Raw genomic sequence first — 26,487 nt, 5'->3', positions numbered from 1 at the left:
TGCCAACACTGTTATAAATTTTTATAATTGGTGTACTCGGTAATTCACTTAATCTGCTGTTCATATCACCAATATAATTCCGCGCTTAGAATATCATCACCTGATTAAAAATCAAAGTTTAAAATGATAGTTTGACTTCTGCTTTGTCCTCTTTCGAGGATCTGAAATTCACGTTAATGATTCAGATAATGTTACATAAGTATCATCATATTTATTCTTTACTGTTATGGAATATTAAGTCGGAACTTTTTTTAAAATCATATCAGAAATTTTGAATTTAATTATTATTACTATTTGCTCAAAGTGAAACAATCGATTATCATTTTCATTGTGTTGCATTCCGATTCTTCTATATTTAACGTAAAAAATGTCAGTCTCTCATAATTATAACTTATTGATTCTAATCAACTTTGTTTGAAGAAAACTCCAGTAAACGCAATATTAAGAAAGTTGAATCACTCTATTTTTTCTGACCTAAATGATTTGGACGATTATAATTTGTTTATCAATTGAAAATACAGAGTAATTTGGCTCAGAAAATTCATCTTTTAATTGAGAATTCAAGTAACTTGAATACTTGAAAAGTTCTTCTTTTCATGCTGTTCAAGAGGGTTGAATTTCATTAGATTTTCAGTGAAATTACGAATTGCACGAATTTTTTCTCTTAAACTGAATTAAATGTCTCTTGCCTGAAAATTATTACTGAACTGTCCATGAAATTTAAATTTTTTTTCTAATACTATAATTGCTATTTACTCATAATTATTAGAGAACATTTTTATCTTGAAAAAAAATGAAAGTCGACTTTCCGGAGCAGACTAATGAAATTGTGGGAAAATTATGATTTTCGAAGACGACGACCTTTTTCNCAGACTAATGAAATTGTTAGAAAATTATGATTTTCGAAGACGACGACCTTTTTCTATTTAAATAATTCAATAGTAATCAATTTTTCACACTAAAAATAATTCTTTTCAGAATTGTAACAAATTTGTCTCTTTTTCAGAATTTCACCAAAATTCAATTTCATGGCTAAAAAATATGTTTCTGGAAGTTTGAACCATTTTTATTATTCATTCCTAAAAATGTTGAAAAAAAAGCAATTATTGCAGTGTGTCGTTCGAAAGACGCTGACTGACTATGCTTCATTTTTGAACTTTTCCTAGTCGATTCAATGAAGAAATTGGATGATTGAAAATCTGCAAATAAAAAGTGTTTTGACTTTTGTTTCACGGATAAATACTCATTGTTCAATACTCATTGATTTTAGGGTATACTAAGTATTGGTTTCATTAAACAAAAACCTCGAAAAACAATAAATGACTTGGAAAACCAGGAGATTAATTGTTTTGATTCCACCTTTGACATTCAAATTATAATTATCAATCTAATTATCAATCATCTCAATTACTTTATCAGTTCTTAGCACTTAAGGGAAGGTGTGGCAAAATAGATACCAGATTTAATGACTTGAAGTGGATCAAATCTATTGTTCCGACTTCATTTGATGGTTATAAAAACAAATTGTTCTAAGACTACGTCGTAGGAATTGTAAGGTAAAGGAAAAATGGGGTAAAATGGAAACTGATTTCTTCCTCAATTTTTTATGTTTCAACAATATTGTTCAATTTCTGAAACACGAAAAAAAAATTATTGTTGACTTGTGTCGAGGGGGTGAAGCCCAAATTTTTCTTTGCTCATGTATCCTTTCCTCCCCCCATTGTTTTATGGTGATTTCCTTTGTAAGTAGAAAAGTAGCCATCTTACAAATTTTACAAATAGACAAAAGATTAGTTGTGTAGGGCGCGCAATTGTTTATTGAAAAAAATTAATAATTTCAAAGTTATTTTAGTATACTAAGATAGGAAATCCAAAGCTACTCTATATTTCAAGCTTTAATAGAGTTGAAGTTTATTTGTTAATATCCCTTCCAAATCTAATTTCGCTCTATAAAAAGATGCCGACACGATTCTGTTGGAAAATGTCCGTTAAAAATTTTCTTGATTAATAGTTGAAAAGGACCAACTTTTTCGGGTGCCCATTGTACTCTAATCTTCAATAATTTTTCAGTTGTGAACTTTGCCAAAAAGTAATTTTAAAAAATTCGATTATTTATTGGCCAATGAAACAATTTTCGAAAATTAGAATATTAAAAAAAAAATTCTATTTTGCAAATTTTTCGAGTGTCCATTCTACTCCAGATGTCCATATAGCCCCTTCCCTATCACTGACAAATAACTTCCGATTCAACTTATTAGAAACCAATACATGTGTGGAAAATATTCCTCCAGCTTCTTTAGTTTGTTTTTCCTCTCCAGCCTGACCACCAGTCTCTATCTGATACCACCATCATCATCAACTCGCAGCTTATAGCGTGTTCCAATGATTCTACTGTGTCATTGCATGCCCGGCATTTGATATCCATATAGCCACCTATACCCTCTCTCAGTGAATTGCCACATCTTATTTTCCACTGAACATTTTTATTCAAGAGAATCGGTTAAACACTAATAGAAAGTTCTATTTTCTGGCAGATCCGTTGGGTTTTTCTATGAAACTTTCTGAAAATGAACTGACGGATATTGCGTCCAGGATGATGTTTCACCATGTCGCTGCATCGTCCTCCTTCGCCCCCCTATAATTTCCCCCGCGAAAACATATCGTTACTTTTCCAACAAAGAACTCCAGACAGACCTATGCATGAATAACGAATAACCGTTTAGGGAAATGGACTTCCATCGACGGATAAACGCTTCCATCTATCATTCAGGAGTACTCTAGAGCCCTCATGCCACCAGAGAAGTAGCTCCCACCCACCGCTGACTCCGCAGTCACTCGCAATCCTTCCCTCTAGGAAAAATTCATCCACCAGATATGAACGTAACAGCCTTGTCTCCAAACTTTCACATCTTCACCAGATTCGGTGTTTGGCTGCCGCCCGAATGGCCGTCCGGTTGGAGAAGAATATTATACAAGACCTACGCATGTTTCGTGACAGTCATGCTCTATTCAATGTTCAGCTTCCAATTTATCGGAGTATTTGGATCAATTGGAAATATCAACGAGCTTGTCGAGTCGATCTACACGTCCGCTACAGTCTTCAATTTGGGCTGCAAGATTTTCAATCTGTTGGAAAAACGTAGAGATATTGTGAAACTGCTGGGATTGTTGGAAGCCGACATCTGTCAGATCAAGAGTCAAGCTGAGAAGGAGATACAGGAGAAGTGCAATCGACGAATTTGGTGAATAATCTTGGTAATTTTGCGGAGTTGCGTGCGAAAAAATTTTCGTAGGAAAATCTAGTTAATTCGGTAGATAATTCTATTGGATTTATTGGAAAATTCGGGCAACTTATCTGCGCTTTTTTGTAATTGAATTGTTCAATGGAAAATATTTTGTAGAAAAAATGAATAGTATTTGGGTTTTCTGTACCATTGTTTCTATTGAAATACTTTCTATAGAAATTCTTCGGCTCAATTTTTTCAAGTGATTTTGTTTGATTTTTTTAATGGATAAGAAAGAAAAATTGAGTGAAAAAAAACTTGGAAAATCCGAGTCGAGGTAATCCTATAGAAAATGTTTCAATAGAGAAAGTTAAATAGGAAAATAAAATGCAAGTAATATTTTTTATAAAATAGCTTCTTTTAGACATTCTCTATAGAGAAAATGCGCAGTCAAGCTGGGGAATTCTTTAACAGAATCGGAGAAAAATTAATCGAATTTTTAATAGAAGTTCATTAGAAAATTCTATTGGATTTCTGTTGATCTCTCTATTAGTTTTCGGCTTATTTTATTGAAAAAAACTGCATCTTATCTACGCATTTCTCTCCAATGGGAATGTTCTATGGAAAACATTCTATAGAAAAAATTGAGATTTTGATTTTTCTACAGAAATTCTTCGGCTCAATTTTTTCTATAAAATAGCTTTTCTTACCAATTTTCTATAGAAAAAACACAGTTAATCTGCGGAATTCTTTAACAGAATCAGTGAAAAACTAATAGAATTTTTAATAAAAGTTCTATAGAAAATTCTATTGGCTTTCTGTGGAACTTTGTATTAGTTTTAGGCTGATTCTATTGAAAATTTCTGCATTTTGTCTGCGCATTTCTCTTCAATAGGAATGTTCTATTGAAAAATAGAGTGAAAAACGTGAAAGATTCATGTCGCGGGATTCCCATAAAAAACGTCTCAATAGAAAAAGTTGAATAAAAAAATACAATTCAACTGATATTTTCTATAAAATAACTTCTATTAGACATTTTCTATAGAAAAAACGTGGACTAAAACCACAGAATTCGTCAATAGAATCGGCGGAAACCTAATAAAACTTTCAATAGAAATCCAATAGAATTTTCTATCAAATTCGCTACTTTTTTTCTGCGAAATTTTTTCGTGCGTGACTCTTCGAGTGATAATGATCCATTAATCGTGGTGTTTAAGGAACCGTACGAAATTCCTTTGTCTGTTTTTCGAGACCACGTGTGTTACCATGGTTTTAACGTCGACAGTGAAGCATATTCCGGAGCGTTCGCTACCGCTCAAAGCGTGGCTTCCATTCAACTATGCTGATGGCTACACTTATTGGCCCGTTTACATGCATCAAGTCATAGGCTTGGTCTACGTTGGGATGATCCATGCCTCTTACGACACTTTCATTGTTGGTGTCATGCTCACTCTGTGCAGCCAGCTGAAGATCCTTCAGTACAGGAATTCTGAGATGTCTCTCTTGAACGTGAGAGTGACGACAGTTGCTGTTGTTGATCAGAAAATGTTGGAGAAGGAGTTTGTTACTAATTCTATAAGGCACCATCAGCTGCTGCAACAGTTGAGAATTGATATAATTTCATAGAAAAATACCTGGGAAATTTTATGGAAAAATCTATTAGCTTTATGCTCCATTGCTTCCAAATGGAAGCTTTGTAATCGTGATTTTTTTCGATTTCTTAATTTTGGGTGAGAATGCCTAGAATTGTCATGAAACGTGAAGAAATGATGTTTTTAAAAAATGTCTGTATGTGTGTAGGTATGTGTGTACATGTGTGTTCATATGTCCAGAACTGTCGCCATAACTTGAGAATGATTGAGGCAAAGATGCTGCAATTCTGGCTGCCAATTGGTACTACTGTGACTCAAATTTGTGCTAAATTTCAGCTCGATCGGTTGAGCGATTCCTGAGATATAGCGGTTCTTCGAAAATCTTTTTTTTCCGATATTTCTTGAACCATTCGAGCGAATCGATTTTTTTTTCAAAATACTCATCATGATGATACCTATTTAATTGGATTGAAAAAAGACCTTTACACCCTGAGCAATGTAGTTTTATTCTTGTTTTTGTCATTTTTTTCGCTGAAACTGCTTGTTTGCACGATAACTTAAAGGATGATCGAGGTAGAAACTTGAAACTTAGTATGATTTTAGGTCTTATGGTAACAAAGTTTGGGATTCTGGATGAACGAAATCGGAGCAGTAGTTTCGCAGATATTCGACTTTGTATGTGAAACTCTTTAGCTCAATATCTCAAAAACTATTGGTCCGATTTCAATTTTTTTTTAAATATGCATTTTGATGGCATCTATCTAGATCCCACAAAATATGGGTATACCATCCCATTGAAATTTTTCGAGATATCGTCGTCGGGGTTGAGGCGACAAATTTTTTACAAAAAATATCTCAATAGACTCAGTTCTATGAAAAACAGAATTCTATTGATTTTTTCTATAAAATATTTGTGGCTGAAGACTAATAAAAAGTTCAATAGAAATCCAAAAGAATTTTCCAACGAATTTGCTAGCTCTCCAGTAAAATTTTTTGTATGGATTTTTTTTAACTGTAACGAATGCATTGATGAAGGATTTGCCTTTCAGGTTTGCCGAATCTTTCAACAATATTATAATATATGTGATATTTGTTCAGTATTCGGTGAGCTCGTTCGTAATATGCGTGACTGCCTACAAATTAGTTAATTTGGAATTTGATAATCCGGAGATTATCTTCACGATTTTGTACTGCACAAGCATGATTACACAGACGTTTTTCTACTGCTGGTACGGTAATGAAGTTATCTTGGAGGTGAGTGAGGGATAATCAATTCAGTAGCGAAGTGGTAAAACGGTACAAGTCAATTTTGACTATTGACCAGTCTTCAATGAATATCTCGGAATTTAAAGGAGATAGTAAAATTTTTTGTCATTACCATTTTTGTGGAGCCGGTTGAGTGCTACAAAAATAGTATATAAATAGTGATGCTTCGAGAATTGATAGGCGTGTTAACACGTGCACGGGATTATAGAACCCGGGTTATACAGAAATAAACGCGAATCACACCGTAATTTGCATTAATAATTGTTTCGATTCCAAGGTAACGATATAGTGTGAATCAGGGAATGTTATCCCAGGTATTGGTGGTAAATGCCCAGAGTAAATTGGTCGGATAACAGAACGAGAGGGAGTGAGGTTAGAATGTCCCAACAGGAGACGGTAGGCTTGGGGACGCCCAATGCGAAGGAGAATAAAAGGCTTTCAAGCAGTGAAATCCAGATTGGGGATGGTAGCACATTTCACGAAAAATCGACGCTGAAGGAAACCCCAGTGAGGCACGCTGATGGAGCCTCTGGGGCTCCTGCTGCCCTGATTAAAAAGAAAAGAGGGAGGCCGATTGGCAGCAAGAACAAGAAAAAAAGACTAATCGAGACAGGTAAACAGACTTCACGAAAAACTCGGGTGACGACGAGCAAAGTCCAGAAACCGAGAACGGTTGAGACCAGGACCCCAAGAATTGAGGAGTTCCTAAAGGGCAAGGACAGACACGAGGATGAAACACTCGAAAGTGAAGACCGAGAGAGTTTTGAAGGGGCGTTTCCCCCAGTGAACTTCGTTTATTCGGTGTCGAACCGACAGAGCACCCGACAGTATGAGAACTCAGAGGAGGAGGACGAGCCTGAGGCAGCTTTCAATGGTGCGTACACGGTGACAGTGAAGCGAATGAGGAGGGCGACGATGAAGCCTCCCTGGACGAGGAGGATGAGGTGATCCTCAAATCATTGGTGACACTGGCCAAGGAGCAAGAACAATCTGGGGAAAGCCCAGGGACATTGTCACCACTGGCACCAACATTAACGCCGATCTACTCCACGTTGGATGAGGGCACACCCCGGATTAGGAGATGAGACGACGAGAAGGGGAATCCTGAAGGTTTGGACAACAAAAGCATCATCACCCATCATGAGGTAGGTACACAAACCTCGGTGGCACTCCCTGTAACGGAATGTAGGATGCAAGAATGCCTTGATGGGTTCGAAAGAAGAATAGAGCAAAAACTCGAGCTGGAGCTTTGCTACGTACAAAAATTCATTTTCAAGTCAAGAAAGATCCACGCAGAAATCCTAGCGGATAAGGAGAGGATTTTAGGTGAGCTGAAGTGGACGAGGGCTGAGCTGGAGAAGAAAGAGCATCTAAGGGTGAGAGAGGTTGAGGAAATGAAAAACAGGTGGCTGGCAGAGAAACGAACGCTTGAGGATCTCAGGCATCAGCTTCAGACGAAAGAGCAGGAGCTACATGAGGCTCGCAAAATCAACGTTCTTAACAACAATTACATACCATATGGGAACAAAATCCCAGACACTAGTGATGGTACTTCCTTGAAAAAGAAGCGTCAAACCACACGTTGGAATACTGCAGCCCCTGGTGGAAACAACCAGTGGAAACCCCCCACCCACGACGATAATCCATATCCAACATATTCTCAAGCACCAGACGAGACAAGAGCACACGACCGACAGATCCCAACACACAACCAGCACACAGGTAGCCGCGCGTCACACCCACGCCAGCAGGGGGGAATTTCTACGGAAAAGTAGAGGGCCGACCCTCCTAGTCATTCCAATACCTGGAACGACTGGGACTATCGTCAGCAGCATTATCCAGCCCCACCGCAAGCTAGCCCTGAGGATGGCCAAGACCACTCAGATCACGATGCAGGCTTTCGAGATGAGGAACAGGTTAATCGATCACAGAGGCGAACCCGGCCGCTATCTCTACCAGGAGCTCAATTGGATTGGGAAATGGCGGAGAGGCGAAGGAGACGTCAGAATATCCTGATCAAAGGATTGAATGGTAGTACTAGCATGGCACGACGAGAGCTGGAGAACATGGTCAGAGAACGCCTTGATATTGACCCGAAAATTACCAGAATGTTTGGGACCAGAGAGGGCTTCGTGGCAACTCTTAAATCGATGGACATCAAGAAGGTGGTTATGGGGAGAAAATATTTGCTGAAAGGTAGTGATATTTGGATCGAGGACGACTGGACTCCCCGAGAGAGGGAGGTACAGGATTGGTTATTGGCGGAAGAGCTTGTAATGACGGCACAGTTAGGAAAGGCTACATGAAGATTTGGGACCAGGAAAACCTTTACGTGTGGAACGAGTTGAGAGGGAATTTGGAGCAGCGGCCCTTTCCTAGGGGGAGACGTGGCTGGTATTGACTGTATCACATGGAATATCGCCGGGAGCAAAAACTTGTGGTTAGCGTTGAACTTTTTATCTAAGTATGATGTGATTCCACTTCAGGAGACCTGGGTGGAAGAAAAAAGTCAAGCGAGAGTACTAGAAAGACTGAGTAAAAACTTCAAGGACCACGAGTGGTCTGCGAAACCCGCAATAAGAATCAATCGAAAAGGGCGAGGAAGTGGCGGACACCTTGCTGGCATAAGGAAAAGCATTCGTAACGACTGGCAGGTGGAAGATTGGGATCAGGGGCTGGTCCTTAAGAAGGCTTCAAAGGAGGAAAATGTATATATTATCTCAGTTTACAATAACGTAGGCATACCAAAAGTGGAAAACGCCATAAGAAATCTCGTACTAAATGCCAGTGATGAAGGTGTCTCTGTGATAGTAGTCGGAGACCTGAACGCCAGGATTGGGACGGAACAAGGTGTCTCTGAGTGGGGAGGAGAAGCGTTACGGGAAAGAATGTCCTATGACCAAGAGTTGAACAGTGAAGGTAAGAAACTTCTAAAACTGTGTGAAGAACTTGGGCTTATCATAGAGAACAGGAGAGCCAAAGGTGATGAAGAGGGCATGCTGACTCTAGTCGGGGAGGGGGGGGGGGGTTGTTCAGTTCTGGATCTGGTACTGACGATGGAAACCCTCGATGGGCCGAGAGTAGAGTGAGTGAAGGTGGTCATCAGGACAGAATCCGATCATCTCTCTGTGACTTTCGGCCTGAGTACAGAGGGAAAGCAGCCTGAGAGACATTTAGAGACAGATGAGGCTAGAGCGAAGAGGCTGCGCTGGAGTGCAGAGCACCGGGAGATCTACCAACAAGAGCTTAAAGAGGTATGGATCCAGAGAGCGTCGGCTGGGACTGACGACCGAACTTGAGAGAAGGTGAAAGAAAGTATCCGTGTTGCCGCTGACAGAGCAGGAATGATCAGAAAACCTAAAAAGTACACTGGCGAGCCCAGCTAGTTTACTAAGGAGTGAAAACTGCAGAGAAAAAGAGTGTGAAACTGTCTAAAAAATCTCCTCAGAGTACGATCCCAGCGGAACAAGCGAGTACTAAGCACTGAGAGAAAAAAGCTGAAGGTCACCACTGAAAAAGCGGGATTTGCCTGGATCGAAAAGAGGCTGAAGGAAGTTGAAGAAAGCTCCAACTTGGCAGAGTGGTGGCTGGCTATCAACAAATTTAGAGCTAAAAAGGCGAAGAGAGGGCAGAATATCACCAAGGAGCGATGGTTGGGGCACTACTCGACCTTATTGGGAGCAATACAGGGGGAATCACCCCCTGTGGATTCCCAGCAGCTGAGAATGAAGACGGTGTGCTAGGGAAACTGACGGGAGAGGACGAAGAGACGGAACAGCTCCTAAACCGGGACTTCTCCCTCCAGGAACTGAAATTTACGCTGAAGGGCATGAAAAATAAAAAGGCGACAGGTGAAGATGAACTACCAGTTGAACTCATCAAGGTTGTCCCAGAAGAGATGCTCCCGAGTGTGCTGGCTGCCATCAACCAAATCTGGCAGGACTGTAAACTCCCAGGAGGATGGGAAGGGGCCAGAATTTGCTCCATCTACAAGTCAGGAGATGAAAATGATCCGAAGAACTATCGCGGAATTTCCCTATTGGACTTAGGATACAAAATACTCACCAATATGATGGCACAAAGGATTTCCTTCTGGGTGGAAAAGAATAAACTGTTGCGCGAGAGCCAGGTAGGTTTTCGTCCCGGGAGAGGAACAAGGGAGCACATTTTCACGTTAAACTCACTCATCAGTAACCGTTTGAAGACCCCAGGGGGAAGGTTGTATGTTACTTTTGTGGATTACAAAGCAGCCTTCGGCAGGGTGGATAGGGGATTACTCATGGAGAAACTGCGGAAATTGGGAATACGAGGTCGTATGCTCGCGATGATCCAGGAGATTTACAGGCTCACCACCTGTGAAGTGATGACTGAGGAGGGAGCCACGGATAGGTTCCAAGTGAGCACAGGAGTCAGACAGGGCTGCCCCCTCAGCCCTCTGCTTTTTAATATTATGTTGGATGACATCGACGAGGAATGGGAGAGAAATGGCTTGGGTGGCGCTTGGATTGGAAAAGCCAAGATTTTCTGCCTGAAATATGCGGATGACGTTGCGCTTGTAGCTGAGCATCCTGAGGACATGCAAAAGATGCTGAAACGGCTGGAAAACCACGCAGATAGGAACCGACTGACTGTGAGTGAAACTAAGACTAAGATAATGATATTTAAGAACGGGGGGAAGAAGTTGCAGCGAGAAAAATGGGAATACAAGGGGAAAGCCATTGAAGTTGTTGACGAGTTTAAGTACTTGGGGAGGACTCCACGACTGCAGCATGAGGCTGGAAGTGATTTAGGATATAAGTTAAGATTGTGGTGATTGAGACTGAATGGTCATTAGGTGCTAACTCATTGCAATTTAACTATACAAATACCTTCCTTTGTAAGTTCTAGTGCTGAGAACCTTTCTGTACCTGGTCACCCATGAAGGGTTATATAAACATATATATATTCTGTATTACAATTGGGAAGGGACTGTAAAAGGCCATAAAAGGCCATACTATCTGGCAAATAAATATTATTATTATTATTATTATTATTATTAGTATATAAATAGTATATTATTAAGTTTTACCACTTCGCTACTGAATTATTGAATTAATTATTAAAACATGATTGCGTATGTCTCTTCGAAATCTTTCCTCTGTCTATCCATATGTGAAAAAATTTCATTAAAAAAATCTAGCCAATTCGAAAAATTACCTATTCCTGGATATAACACTGATACGTTTGCCCATACGGAAAAATATATATTCTGAAAATAATATATTTTATGTATGGAATTGGTCTGATTTGTATAAAAAAAATTAAATAAAATTATAAGATTGAACGAACTTACCAAGTGAAGTTCAGTCACAATTATGTGAGCCGTCTCGTCCGAATAGATCAAGTGTAGTCATGTTTTCCTACTGGTCCTATCACAGTAATTTTAGAGAATTCCAGAAAACAAATGCCTCTTCACGGGTTGGCATGCCGATAGTCCTCTATTTTCTACGTCATTATTTCAGAAAGATTCTTCAAATTGAACAAAGGGCGGGTAAACAATTGGGAGGGCTTGATCTATTCGGACGAGACGGCTCACATAATTGTGACTGAACTTCACTTGATAAGTTCGTTCAATCTTACAATTATATTTCGCCGTCTCGTCCTCTAGATCAAGTGTAGTTATTCGGAGTAGACAATTTGAAGACCACATTTATCATAACAATTAATTTTATTAATTAAACATTCAAATTTATTTATTTTTTTGTATTACAAATTAAAGACGTCTACATTATTAATCTTCATTTTCGAACGCGCCTACAATGGCTCTAGCCAAGCTCTGAGATTCAATTAGTGGACGGTTATAAAACCTGGCAAAAACTTGCGATTCTTGCGACCAACCTACAGTTTTTCTAATTGATTCTACACTAACCCCTCTTTGGGCTGCCTTGGACGTGGCTGCATGACGAGTACTATGTGCTGAATAAATTTGTGGGTCGATATTACATTCTTTCAAATAATCTTTGATCCATTTACTCAACGTCTGTTTGCTAGCAGTCTTGAAAGGTTTCTTGCAAGTGNATCCTTGCCCAAAGTAATCCTGGTCTTTTGAGCTGATTCAATTATCAAGCCAAATTTTGATACTTNATGGAATTTCAAGTAAAGGTTATGGGTGGTTACGTCGCGAAGTCTTGATACGATCAGTAATAACAATGTAAATTTTTTCTTCTGTTACCCTAATATTATCAATGTTAATAAGCGACAAAGTCTGAACTCGTTGAGCGGTAATTAATGCTAACAGAACAATCAGTTTTTTAGATAGGCGTTCGAAACTCCAGTTTGGCAATGGATGAAGCATTGATAGTTCCACGAGCACTGGTTTAGGATCCCACATAAAATCGTATTTCGCTTTTTGAGGCTTTACCGAACTAACTCCTTTGAAAAAACGTTTAATTGCTGAATTTTCTCCAAGATCCAATTCTAATATGAAAGATAACGCCGAACGATAAGTGTTCAGTGATGCATATGAATTGACACTGTCCAATTTTTGCGATAAAAAATCCAAAACTTCAGTGACTGTTGTCTCGAATGCAGAATGATCCTTCTTTTGGCAAAATTCCCACCAATATTTCCATACTGAGTTGTATTGATTCAAAGTACCAGAAGCTATCGAAGCGCTGACCATTGGTAAAGCTGATTCTGGGAAACCCTTTCTCAAGTATGCCATCCTGATAATTTCCCGGCTACCAGGGTAAGGCTCGCGTGAAGGGGGTGCTCTCTGCTATAAATGAAAGAAAGTAAATCCATTCGTGGTTTAAAGAAAATTGGTTCTGATGTGCACATTTCCATAAACTGTGGAAACCAGCACTGAGAGGGCCAAAAAGGCACAACCACCACGCCTGTCGCTTTATCTTCCATAATTTTTTGTAGCACTCGGGATACAACTGAAAACGGTGGAAAAGCATAGAACTCCAGATCAAACCAATTTACGGTAAAAGCGTCAACTGCTACTGAGTGAGAATCCTGACTCCACGATATGTACTTGTCACACTTGAAATTATCGGAGGAAGCAAATAAATCAATATTCCTTTTCCCAAACACTTCACAAATTTTTTGAAAAGCCCAATCTGCTAATTCCCATTCTGTGTCAGGTTGCAATTTACGAGATTCGTAATCAGCTTCTTTGTTATCCGCAGAACTTACGTATGACGCAAAGACCCAAATATTTCTATCTTCACACCAGTTCCATATTTTCTCTGTTTCTTCATGTAATTTTTTGAATTGAATGCTACCATATTTATTAATACATGAGATTGCTGTTGTATTATCAATGCGTAATAATAATTGGCAATCGTGGTAATCAGAAGCAAAATGTTGTAACGCAAGAAAAGCTGCTCGAATTTCCAAGATATTGATATGAGACTTGGTTTCATTCAATCGCCACCATCCATTGGTGCGTTGTCCATTGCAAAAAGCTCCCCAACCCGACAGTGAGACATCAGAAAAAATTTCCCCGTGAAGTGACATTTGTTTTCTGGAATTCTCTAAAATTACTGTGATAGGACCAGTAGGATAACATGACTACACTTGATCTAGAGGACGAGACGGCGAAATATAATATTGGGTGTGTGAATATGACTCCGCCCTTTTTTGTTCAAATAAAACACATTTGCTTGTTTAGAAAATTAAAGAAAAGTTTATTGAAAGTATGCTCCATCTGCAGCTACAACCTTCGCCCATCTTTCAGGTAATTTACGTATTCCTTGCCTGAAGAAATCCTGGTCTTTTGAGCTGATCCAATTATCAAGTCAAATTTTGATACTTTCGTATGAAGTGAACCGTTCTCGCGTAAGATCTAACTGCAGTGTTCGGAATAAGTGGTAATCCGAAGGAGCTATGTCTGGCGAATATGGCGGGTGGAGTAGCACTTCCCAGTCCTGTCCATCTAAATATCTTTTTACAACTTGAGCGGTATGCGGTTTGGCATTGTCATGTTGAAGAATTAATTTACTGTGCCTATTCATCCATTCTGGTCGTTTTTCTTCTATGGCTCGCTTCAAACGCATTAGTTGTCGTCGGTAAATTTCTCCATTAATAGTTTGAGAGGGTTCGAGCAACTCATAATATACAACACCTCTCTGATCCCACCAAATGCAGAGCATAACCTTGGCACTGTGAATATTTCTTTTTGGCGTTTAGGATTCTCATAATATATCCATTTTTCATCTCCTGTGACTATTCGATGCAAAAACCCGTTTCTTTACTGTCTTTGAAGTAGCATTTCACAAATTGTTTTTCGACGTTCCATGTCTGTTTCTTTCAATTCATATGGAACCCAGTTATCAACTTTTTGAACCATTCCCATTGCTTTTAAACGCTTTGCAACAGTTGATCGTTCAACATTTAATGCTGCAGCCAATTCTGATTGAGTTTGGCAAGAATCCTGTGCCAATAATGCCTCCAATTCAGCATCTTCAAATTTTTTTGGTGGTTTTCTATGTTCTCTGTCCTCAGTGCCAAAATCATTATTTTGAAATCGTCGAAACCATTCCTTGCAAGTTGTATTAGATGGAGCATGCTCACCGTAAATCTCCACAAGCAAACGATGAGTTTCCGCTACACTTTTCTCTGCAATATAATAGTGTAATAACACTTCCCGCAAATGCTGTTTACTTGGAACAAAAACCGACATTGTCACGGAGGTAAAAACACTTGTTGCTTACATTTCAACCAAATGTCACGTAGTGCGTTTGACAGCTGACATAAAGTACTATCGAATACAAGTGTTGCCATTTATTAGTGCACGTAAGCAATACTAAAAACGACATCTGTTGGGAAAGGGCGGAGTCATATTCACACACCTAATATTATTTTATATGTTTTATATATTTTTTATATAAATCTTCTATATATTCCAAGAATCTATTAAATTGGCCTATATTATATATATTTTTTGTTTTTCTATGGTGGATGACGATAAAATTATTCTTAAATAGAGCGCCAATATCGGTAACTCTCTGTACACATCGAGATGGTATTCCCTGAATGCGGGAACTGTGCGAGATGTCACGATGGTAATTCACAGGATGCAGCATTCCATGAAATTCTCCTGCAGTCCTTTGTTCATCCTCTCTGTTGACTCCTTAAAAAATGTGAGTTTATTCATGCGCTCATGATTGCGTATCACCCAAAGGAAAAAGTACTTCTTACCAGTACCGACCGGTACTTGGAGGAAGTGAGAAAAGCGAACATTATCGACGGATAAGATGATTTTTCTTGTGCATTTTTGTAAATACAAGTATTCAGAGAAGATATTTTGTAGGAAAAAATCAGTAGATTGTGATTTTTATGGGTGCTTTTCAAACCGAATTGATTTCCACTTTTGGGAATCTTAATTCACGTTATTCTGACCGTAATTTACGATTTGAAAAGTGTAATCTACCCGTTTGAGAAAATCGTAAATTACATTTTTGAAAACGTGAATTACTATTTCACAAACGTATTTTACCTTCAGATTTTTCTGTGTGTTCGTTTGTGCTTCAACATTTGGATCTTCATTTGTAATCTTGAATGAATTCCTAAAAAAAATTATGAGTACCGGATTTGAGTACTATTGCTAGTTCATATTGAGTTCTGTCGGTACTTTTGAACAGAACCAGTCAGGTCGAGGGGCTATTCACAAGTGTAATCGTGAAATCAATGTAATCATTGTAATCACATGATTACCATATTTGTAATCAAGATTTGGTAATCAAGTGGTATTCATTTGTAATCAGTGTAATCTTTCGTAGTTGCTCTTAGTGAGACCGTGAATTTTGTCTTTGAATTTTCGAGCGCGTCAGTTTCACCAACTGTAAGTCTCAGAGTTCCCTGGATCAATTTTCCTTAGAATCCCGGATGTTTATGGTTTAAAACCTTGCATAGTCAATGCGTTTTGCACAGAGCATTTGTCCGTAGAAAATTGATTCAACAAAGTTAAAATTTCTTCTTATTCTGGAGAACCAACGACTGAATTATCTTTGAATTATCTGCTGGTAAGTTTCATGCTCCATCAATGGTAGATATTCAGTAAATTTATTTTGCTGATAGCACTTATAAATGCCCAAATTTTTAGATGGAGTGATGGAACTGCATTCCTCTGTTCTAATTCCCACCCCTCCTTCCTCATTTCTTTGCAGGTTCTAATAATTAATTATTCCATCAATTCATATTTAATAAGAGGCCATTTTTTGTGATTTCAATGATTACGGAGGTTTGGTAATCATAGAATGTAATCGACGAAATCATTTGTAATCATTTAATCACATTCTGTGCTCTTGGTAATCACAGTTATCACATAGGCGAATGGTAATCAGTGTAATCAGTCCCGTAATCCTGGGTAATCGATTACATTTTGTAATCGCGGTGTCACCCAATTTGCCTGTGAATAGCCCCTCGAGTTAGGTACTCAGTACAAGTACTTTTTTTACTTGTCCCGAGTAGCAAAAGTACTTGTGACAAGTACCGAGGTACTTCTCGCCAGTACCTAAGCATCCAATTCTTTTGTGACTTCGAGGAAGTACAAAATTTGCCTTTTCCCCACAAACCCTCTGGTACTGGGTAAAAGTACTTTTTCTACTGATCAGAAGTAATTTTTTTGAGCATATGCCTCAATGATTATGTAATTGTCGACAGATTATGAAGGTGACGTACAGCACATTCAGCGTTCTAATAAAATCGTAAAATGCTGGGACTTCGAAGAGCAAGTGATTCCGGTCAAACAGGGTACTATAATCATCATTGAGCTAGTATATTGTCTCCCTGCTGTACAGCATCGCATGTAAAAATAGTTAGGGGAGGATGGGGCAAAACGGCCCCCCTTCAATGGTCAATATTTTCCGATTCAATAATCCGATTGGGATGAGTTAGAGCTCGTTTTGAAGAATGAAAAATTATCTTCAAAATGAAGTTGAAACTGGGAATTTTCACAATGTCATTCACAAGTTATTGACAATTGAAGGGGGGGCCGTTTTGCCCCACCCTCCCCTACTTTGAGATCAAGTGAAGAATGTCAGTGATTGTTAATTGGGACTTTGAATTGGGATGATATACACATGTACAACAGCAATTGTGATTCTTTGAAAAACCTTCCTTTCGTGAGAATGACATAGAAGCACTTTAACTTCATCTCTCCAACAATATTTATGATTCAAGACATTGCGTTTTAAATCAATCACTGGAGAAACGCAAATTTTCTGAAGAATATACTGACTCCTTTATCGCAGGTGACCATCATTTCAGTTTTTGCTTTCTGACTGACAAAGAAAGCTCTGAATAAGTCACAAGCCAATAATTTCCACATCGATCCTTCCTATTTTCTGGCTACCGAATTGTCTTCTCTTGCCTATAATTCCGCAAATTCTTTTTTTTTCACGAAGGCCGAAGGTAATTCAGCCGCCCTCCTGCCTTTTTTCGAAGAAGTGATCAGTCACGCAAAGAATAAATGGAATTACGAAAGAATACAGTGACACACGTTATTCATAAATAATGGGTTGTAAGAAGTGAATAAGTCAGTATTGGTGGAAGAAAGAGTTTTCTGTCCTGTATTATAAACTATTCATGCAGCTATTATTCTAATAATGGTGTAATGTTTCCCCTCGCGAAGGGAGAGGGGACACGTCAAGCCATCCAGTGTAGCGAACTTGAGCAAAACGAAGACATCTCTTGATGTTGAAGTCTATCTATCTATCGGTAATGGAAGCAGACCCTCTCTTTTTGCATATATCCGTTTTTAAAGCATGTGGTATATGGCCACCTGCCGAGTGGACATCACTGTGGAAGAGAATGTTATATAAAAGTTACTCATTCCTAATTGTTGGGATAATATGTTCAAACTGTGTATTGCAGTCTGTTGATGCTTTCACGTCGATGGGAAGAATCAACGATTTAGTTGAAACACTTTATATTCTTGCAGCGGGATGCAATCTCTCCTATAAAGCCTTCAACGTAGTAATAAAACGGCAGGATATTATCAAATTGTTGGCCTTGCCGAGGTCCAATCAGTGTCATGTATTGAGTTGTGAGGAGGAAGCATTCAGGAGGAAATATCATCTTCGCGTCAGGTAAGGAAAATTCTATTGAATTTCTACTGAAAATTCCATTAGTTATCCCCCAGATTTGGTCAATTGCGTTATTGTTGAATATGTGGACATACAGCATTGTCAGTGTGACACTTGCCAGCGTAACTGGATTATGCTGATCAAGCGATAAATTATAAACAATCAATGTATTGTAGTAAATGAGAGAGTTTTAGTTCATTAAAGGGGTGGATTTATTTTAATGACAGTAAGAGAGAGAAATTGATTCATCTATTTCTATTGATTCATCTATTACCTAGACAAAAGACTGACTCCTCGTAATCAATACATCATTCAATTGTCACGTGATTCACACTTCTGGCGGAGGGAAGGGGTTATTCATTCATTTCAAGCATTCCATAACAGTATTATTTAACCCTCGATCACTCGCGCTCGCCACCAGCCTTCATCCACCGCACGGTTAGCGCAGCGTCGCTGCGTTAAACCGAGTGCGCTGTTGCCATCTTGGCGCTTACCGCTATGCGCATATTCCAAGTGTTGCAATAAATGTAGCAACACTGTCGTTCGAGGGATCGACGGGACTCACTCGCACCGGGCGGCACGGCGCCACTTGTCTGTCCGTTCGACGTTTCTTCTTTTTTTAATTAAATTGATTCCCCGAGAAAAAATGGACAATGCCAGCGTTCAATAAAAGGATTGACCTAGGAACTCTAATTTTTTCAGAATTTTTAAGCATTGAGAAACACGCTAAAATATAAAAAAACAAAAGCACCTCGTCGTCGCTCGATCACTCGCTCATTGGAGCGAGTGATCGAGGGTTAAGGGGAAACGGAACCCCTGCGCCAATATGAACTTTTAGAATTGTGTTTTCTCCTGCAATTATTATTTGTTATTTATCAAACTACTTCATTGACTCAACAATGCAATGATCGAGTCAATAAAGTAGTTTCATAGATAAAAATTAATAATTGTGGGAGAAAACACAATTCTAAAAATTCATATACACAAAGGGGTTCCGTTTCCCCTTAAGAGACGATTGAGACTGCACACATCAGAACTGAATTGGACTTCGACACGTACAAAAATCGTAAACTCTTTGTAATCAGTCAGATGACACAGTAATTATAATCAAGTAATGAATTCTCATATTTAAATGCTGATAAACCATTGGTGGTATTTATCCCTTCAAACCTAGCACCTACTATAATTATAAGTACCCCCCGCGCTGGGTACAACCTTGACGAAACCTTGGTTAAACCCTGCTTAACCTCCGACTAATACCCGACTAAACTCCGACTAAACACTGGCTAAACTCCGATTAAATCCCGAGTCAACAATGATTAAACCTCGATTAAATGCTTTTTAAGGCTATAATTACAAAGCAAATGATGTAATCACTACTATCTTCGAACTCGACCGTGATAATTAACACGTACAAAAATGTTCATGGCCACGGCCATGATCTTTTGGCCGCTTGCCATGGCCTTTGACCTTTGTGACCTGTATGCCCCTGGGCCCCCTGAGACCTTCAAGGTCATAAGGGCCATAAGAGTCACAAGGTACAACAAGGTTACGAGGGTCAAGAGGGTCAAACTCCCTTACTTGATTATTTGATTATAAGTTTTTTTTTTTTTCATGGCAATGCCATGGCAATGTCCCTCAGCAGCGCCGTGGCAACTCCATGGCAAAGGCCATGGCAAGCAGCCAAGAGACCATGGCCACGGCTATGAACATTTTTGTACGTGATATATAACATACAAACGAATATTTTAAGCCATAATTGAAAAGATTTCAACGCTTATTTTTTGAATGATCGTCGAAAAACTAAATTTGAAAAAAAGCTCACATACATGCACACATGCATACATACATATTACATACGGACACCATCGAAAAACAGCATATTCGAAATCCTGAGATCAAAATTAGTTATTGTCACACAAAAATGGGAATTTCAGATTTGACGAATACAATGCTTCCATTCGGAAGCAAAAACTAAGAAAATTTGAGGCGAGGAATTTCTATAGCAAATATCTCAACTGAATATTTTCGACTGCACAATTCTATAAACAAAACGTATAGATGGCTGCGCGATTATTCCATAGAATCAACCAAAAACTAACAGAAAGTTCAATAGAAATCGTACATTTTTTCGTACTTGATGTTTTTATTTCTACATAAAATGTTTCAGATATCGGCACAATCCTAATTTTAATTAAAGTTAAATTGTTAAATTGTGAATAAGTTGTTAATATTACCAATTTTTGGATTATTAAATTAACCATCAATTTAAATATTCAAATTTCGAATGATTTATCAACCAATAATTGATAAATTGAAATTCCCAATAATTATATTATTTTTCAAATTTCAATGAAGATAAGTAAATCTTAATTATTGTAAGTTGTAACTTTTCATAATATTACTAAATTAATGATTGATGCCGATCTATGAAAGGTTTATAATTTTTCAAAATCACGATGTTCCAGGAATTCGACAATTTTACTATGCACAGTTCTCGAATTCACTATTGTCAACATGATCATATCATCAATCTTCGGCAATATTCCGGAACGTACATTGCCTATTAAAATATGGCTTCCATCAAATTTCACTGAGGGATACAGATATTGGATGATATACTGCTCTCAACTGATAGCTTTCACATACGCAGGAACATTCCACGTTTTCTACGATACATTTATTATTGGCGTTATGATAACTCTGTGTGGGCACCTCCAGATTCTTCAGTACAGGAATTCCAAAATGGCTGCACCAGATATACAATTTCAAAATTATAACTTTGGAGGTGCGACGCGAGGAGAGATATCCAGGATAGATGAGGGTAGGAATGACTATAGAAGGAAAAATTTTCCTCAATTTCAACTAGTTATTAAAAATATCAATTAAAACCTTGAAAAATTCCGCAGCTTATCTGAGCTTTTTTTTTCGATAGCAATGTTCAGTGGAAAATATTCTATAAGAAACGTCAATAGGATTCGATTTTGCTATACAACTTATTCTATTGAGATTTTTTCTATATAATTCAATTTTTTTCTATTTTTCTATTATTTCTTCTATTTCTATTATTTTTCAATTCTATTCTTTCTATTTTCTATCCTCGGCCCAAATTTTTGTACGCCCAGAAAAATGTTTTGTTTTAATCAAATAAAAATCTTCATTTGAAATTTTTTACTTATTTCAAGAAAAAGGATTTAATTATATTAAACAAACATATATATAACTATTCATCTGATATAAATAATGATTTTTGTTGGATCAAATAAAGATTTATTAATAGTAAAGAAATATTTATTTAATATAAACAAAACTTCGAATAAATTTTTTTATTCAATTAGAAAAAAAAATCATTTGAGGCCCGGTTGCACCACCTCCTGTTAAAATTACCAGCCAGTAAACCTCTGGTAAATCTTTGATAAATATTATTCGGATGTTACTGGAGGTTTATCGAGAGTCTACTTAACAGAGATTTATCCCCCCGGTAAATGTCTGTTAAGTAATCCTCAATTAGTTTACAATGATTTCATTTTTTAAACTTTGAAAGGTTTGAGTTTGATTTTTCATTTTAAACCTTTAGGAAACATTTTAAAAATCTGAAAAAAAATGGAAAGTCTGCTTTTGGAACAGAATTGATAAAATAATTAGAAAATCGCAATATTTGAAAATTAGGGGAGAGTGGGGCGAAATGAAACGACCCGGCAAAGTAAAACGAGGCGTAGAATGAAACGTGGAGGAAAGTGAAACGGTAGCGAATTTCATTCTTAAGGGTCAAATAGTTTTGAGGGTCAAATGAGAGAGTGATCAGGAGGATCGAAAGTTCTTAAAGGTCAAGTGGGAGAGACAAGTACAGTAATCAGAAGAGTCGAATAGGAGAGAAAGGGGCAGAGATCACTCTACTTGTTTCTGCCATAAGACCCTGAGAAAGTTACAGCCATCTGATTTCTTCCACTGTTTCTCAACACTGTTCGACCTTTCGTTATTTTTTTTGGTAATGGGGATAGAGGGGTAAAAGGGACCGTGTAATTAAAATGGACCACAAACTGTTTTTCATTTAAGGAGAGGTTACTATGAGTTTTAAGTCACGGAATATTGCAGTGAGATTTATCGTACATTGAAGATCGATTATATATCTTGAAAAAATAAAGGAGTGCAAAAAAAGATTGTTTATTGTATGTTTGCCCCCCAGGCGCTTGAAATATAAAAAAATAGTCCAGTGTACTCAATTTCAGAGTTACGAGGGTTTTTTTTTCTCAAAATTTTTTCAAATATGTGTAGAACAACACTTACGAGGTACTTGTTTCAAATTCAACTCCTAAATAGTCAATTCCGTGAATTTTTTAATTGAAAAAATCAATATTCCTGCAAAATAGCCAGGAAAATAATCCTGAAAATAATTATAGTATTTTGGATTTGAGGAAACAATTTAGAAGTATTCATTCTCCGGGCTGTTTTGCTTGAATATTGCAATTTTTTATTCGGAAAAGAATGAAATTGGTTATTTAGAAGTCGAATTTCGAAAAAGTACCTCGTAATTGTTATTCTACAGATCTTCTGAAAAATTTTGAAAACTATAGATTCTGAGATTTTCAATCATCAAGTTTGTCTATTGAAGTAGCTCCACCCTCACGATAAATTTGAAAATCATTAAAAACTGCAAGGAATTCCCAGGAAATTCGATTCGATTCGGAAGCGTATTTTTTTCTCAATTTAATGGCCGTTTGGATTTTTTAGTGAAAAAATGGTGGAAAATCAGGATTTAAACCAGTGCGGGGCTGTTCATTTATTCCGAAAGACATTCAGAGGGAGGGTCCTAGGATTTCTGAGTTCATTATTTAGTGGCGGAGGGGGGGGGGAGGAAGAGGGTGAAAATGTCATATAAATACGGAAAAAAGTCACGTGTTACCAAATAAAATTTGCAGTGGTGGAATTTTTCCCTGGCCGTCACTTTGAGCATTTTTTCCAGTGCCAGCACTAGAATTTTTTTAGAGAATTTCTCTCCGTGCAAAAATTCGAAATGGAGGCAAATCCGTTACGATTACGAATAAATTATTTTTAAGGTGGAAAATTGATTGTTTCTGAAGGATTTATAGAAAACGATAAAAATATGAATTTGTTAATTATTTCATAAATTTTTCACACGAAACAGTGTAACAAAACGGTTATAGATCCCGTCAAATAGTGAAACAATTAGAAGGTCCAAACGGGAAAGATTTTCTTCCTTCACCCTCCTGTATGGCCCATGTGATCTTTTCAGGCGACTCTAACGTTTGACCCATATAACTATTTGATTCTACCCGTCTGTTCGACCCTTGTGAAATAAGAGCTTTGGACTCTGGTAAACTGGATAACCCGGATAACGCATTTTACCCCTCTCCTCCTCCTAGTTGATACGAAAAAAAAAATCATCTGAATTCCGCTATACATTCGGTTTTTGCTATCGTTTCATTTTGCCCGGCGTTTCACTTTACCCTGGGTTGCCTACGACCATTTTTTATGGATAATAATTATTATACAATATAATTCATTCATTTATAAAAAATCAATTTTCCGGCCTGAAAATACTTTTTTCATCACGCTGTGACGAACAGTGAACTTTTCGGCACGCTCCGCGTGCCTAAAAGTCCAATTTCCGCCACATTGTGATGAAAAATATTGTTCGTAACTGGTGAAAAAATGTTTTTTAGCTAGTGGGATTATATCACTCACCTTCGGCTCGTGATATAAACCTGCCACTCGCCAAAAAACACTTTTTTGCACTCGTTACAAAATATACTCTTTCGAAATCGTAGCAAATTTATAAATTTTCAGAATTTTACTAGAAATCATTTTCAGGCACAAAAAATAAGGTTCCCAAAAGTTTAAACAATTTCAATTACTTATTTATGAGAAGGAAATGTAAACAATAAAAAAATTCTTTACAAAATGGAATTTGAATGAAGCTCGATATCCATGAATTTTTTCAAATTTATTGCATAAGGATCTGAGATAAAATCAGAAAGTCTACGTCTGGAGAAAAATCTATAACATAATTCAAAAGATACGATTTTTGAAGATTACGATCATTTTTCATGAAAAATTTATTCAAAATATGAGTATTCCACCCTGCAACGATTTTTTTGGAAATCCTAACAAATTTATTAACATTCAGAATTTCACCATCAATCGATTTCATGCCTCAAAATAAGGTTTCCGAAAGTTTAAACAAATTTAATTATTTAGTTGCAAGAAGGGAATGTTTGAAAGAATCATAATTATTTATAAAATGTAATTGAAATAAAGCTGAGTAACCATGATTTTTTTTTTAATTTTCACACGTAATTTGATTGAAAAATTTAATCATTGAAAATGTCTGAATGTATAATGTGATCCGTATCAAACTGTAACAAGTACTTAAATATATCCTCAAATTTACTGGGTGGTTTACTGGGGAGACACTGGACCAGTAAAATATTTGGTGGAACCCAATAAATTTACTGGACAGATAAATTTTAACAGTCTGTTAGTCTAATAGGCGGTCAAATTCGCCTAACAGGGGCTGGTGCAACCGGGCCTGATTCAAATAAATCATTTCTCTGGGTTAAGTTTTTTGTTTGAGTTTTTCAATGAAAAAAGAGCATTTATGTCGAGGATTTCCTATAGGAAATATATGGAAAGATGAAATTCAAGGGATTTTTTTTATAAAGTAGTTTCTATTGGACATTTTCCAACTAATAAAATTTTCTATCAAATATTTTTTAATCATGAGGATTTGGGAATTCTTTCAGTTAGTTATGGCCCCACCAAATCCGCAATAGAAAGGAAATTGATAATCAAGTCCATGGAGCATTACGAGTTGCTATTGCAGTTGAGTATTCACCAAGATTTTCAAATATTCAGCAGCCTATCAAAAAGTTTGATAATCACCTAATTTCCAGATTTGCAAAATCATTTAACGAGATTATTTTTTACGTGATATTCGTTCAGTACTCGATAAGTTGCTTCATAGTATGCTTGAGTGTGTATAGATTAGTTAACATGAGTTTCAGTGATCCTGCGTATGTCTTTACGATATTCTATTGCGGCACTGTCATCATACAGACGTTCAGCTACTGTTGGTTCGGCAATGAGGTTATCTTAGAGGTGAGGGCTTTCAATTATTTAGAAGGGTTGTGCAGTGTCGTTGTTGTAGAGCGCTAATGTGAGCGAGTCGCTGTATAATTCGGAGTGGTATTCGTTCGATCTTGCAACATTGAGGGACTTTTCAATAATGCTGCATAGAGTGCAGAATCACATAGAATTCTCCTGCACTAGGCTGTTCGTTCTTTCTATTGATTCCTTCAAAAATGTAAGTTGATGAATGATTGTGATATTTATATTTTTGCTGGGTCTACCGTAAATGCGGTGAACGCGTACTTGACGCGTGACGCTAACGAATCTTCCGACATTGAATTCCTCTTTATTATTTAGGTCACAGGGTAAAATGGGGTAAAATGGATCGGTTTTAATCGTCAATGAGTTGGAATCGATAGAGAGAAATTCTATAATTTTTTTATCAGTTTCGAAATGTCATTTGATCAGAGGAGGTTAAAAATTTGAACAAATCCATTTTGTCTCACATTTTTTAAATCTAAAAATGTGTGTTTTTGGATGATTATGATATTTATATTTTTTCTGGGTCATTTTGCTTATGTAGGGGAGCAATCGAGTCTCGTATGCGCAACGTCGGTGAACGCGTACCAAACGCGAGACGCTACCGCATTTCCTGACACTGAATTTCTCTTCATTATTTAGGTCACAGGATAGAATGGGATAAAATGGATCGGTTTGAATCGTCAATGAGCTGGAATCGATAGAGAGAAATTCTATGATTTTTTATCAGCTTCATAATGCCATTTGATCAGAAGAGGTTAAAAATTTGACAAAGCCCATTTTATGTTTAGATTTAAGAAATGTGGGTTTTTGGATGATCATAATATTTATATTTTTTCGGGGTAATATACTTATGTAGTAGAGCGGTCAAGTCTCGTACGTGAAACTGCGGTGAACACGTACTTGACGCGAGATACTACCACAACTTCTGACATTGAATTCCTTTTGATTGTTCAAACTGCAGGGGAGAGTGGGGTAAAATGGATCAGTTTTGATCGTCATCAACTGGAGAGTAGAGAGAAAAAGACAAAAATGCCGTTTGAACAGAAGTGATTAAAAATTTAGAAAGATCCATTTTATTCCATTCTTTTATTTCTAGATTATGAAGTTGACCTACAGTGGATTGAATCTCCTGATGCAGTCATCGTAACATGTTGCATATCGTTCGGAAGATCAAGAAGACATGAAGGACTTGGGCGAAGA

The 26,487-nt window shown here is 37.4% G+C and overlaps 2 protein-coding genes across 2 annotated transcripts; both read left to right on the top strand.

Moving 5' to 3' along the window:
• Nucleotides 1–2,874: 2,874 nt before the first annotated feature.
• On the top strand, nucleotides 2,875–16,780 carry LOC107045219 (odorant receptor 46a). The gene is made up of 5 exons (XM_015267405.2): nucleotides 2,875–3,242; nucleotides 4,442–4,825; nucleotides 5,866–6,070; nucleotides 15,055–15,210; nucleotides 16,733–16,780. Exons 1-5 carry the CDS (start codon nucleotides 2,875–2,877, stop codon nucleotides 16,778–16,780), a joined length of 1,161 nt encoding a protein of 386 aa, XP_015122891.1.
• Nucleotides 16,781–17,748: 968 nt separating this feature from the next.
• Nucleotides 17,749–26,487, top strand: LOC107045218 (odorant receptor Or1). The gene is made up of 6 exons (XM_015267404.2): nucleotides 17,749–18,159; nucleotides 20,625–20,944; nucleotides 24,921–24,999; nucleotides 25,071–25,275; nucleotides 25,325–25,480; nucleotides 26,384–26,487. The coding sequence occupies exons 1-6, from the start codon at nucleotides 17,765–17,767 to the stop codon at nucleotides 26,432–26,434; spliced, it is 1,206 nt and encodes a 401-aa protein (XP_015122890.1). The 5' UTR covers nucleotides 17,749–17,764; the 3' UTR covers nucleotides 26,435–26,487.

The sequence above is a fragment of the Diachasma alloeum genome, unplaced genomic scaffold, assembly GCF_001412515.2.
Source record: "Diachasma alloeum isolate Michigan unplaced genomic scaffold, Dall2.0 Dall_scaffold_00891, whole genome shotgun sequence".
NCBI classification, from domain to species: Eukaryota; Metazoa; Arthropoda; class Insecta; order Hymenoptera; family Braconidae; genus Diachasma; species Diachasma alloeum.
This window is presented reverse-complemented; position numbering and strand designations above follow the sequence as displayed.

Coding starts and splice junctions, on each gene's coding strand:
- LOC107045218 (XM_015267404.2), top strand. CDS start 17,765: ATGTTGAAGTCTATCTATCTATCGGTAATGGAAGCAGACCCTCTCTTT. Junction 18,160..20,624: donor AAATATCATCTTCGCGTCAG/GTAAGGAAAATT, acceptor ACGATGTTCCAG/GAATTCGACAATTTTACTAT. Junction 20,945..24,920: donor TCAAAATTATAACTTTGGAG/GTGCGACGCGAG, acceptor GAATTCTTTCAG/TTAGTTATGGCCCCACCAAA.
- LOC107045219 (XM_015267405.2), top strand. CDS start 2,875: ATGAACGTAACAGCCTTGTCTCCAAACTTTCACATCTTCACCAGATTC. Junction 4,826..5,865: donor CACCATCAGCTGCTGCAACA/GTTGAGAATTGA, acceptor TTTGCCTTTCAG/GTTTGCCGAATCTTTCAACA. Junction 6,071..15,054: donor GTAATGAAGTTATCTTGGAG/GTGAGTGAGGGA, acceptor ATTCTTAAATAG/AGCGCCAATATCGGTAACTC.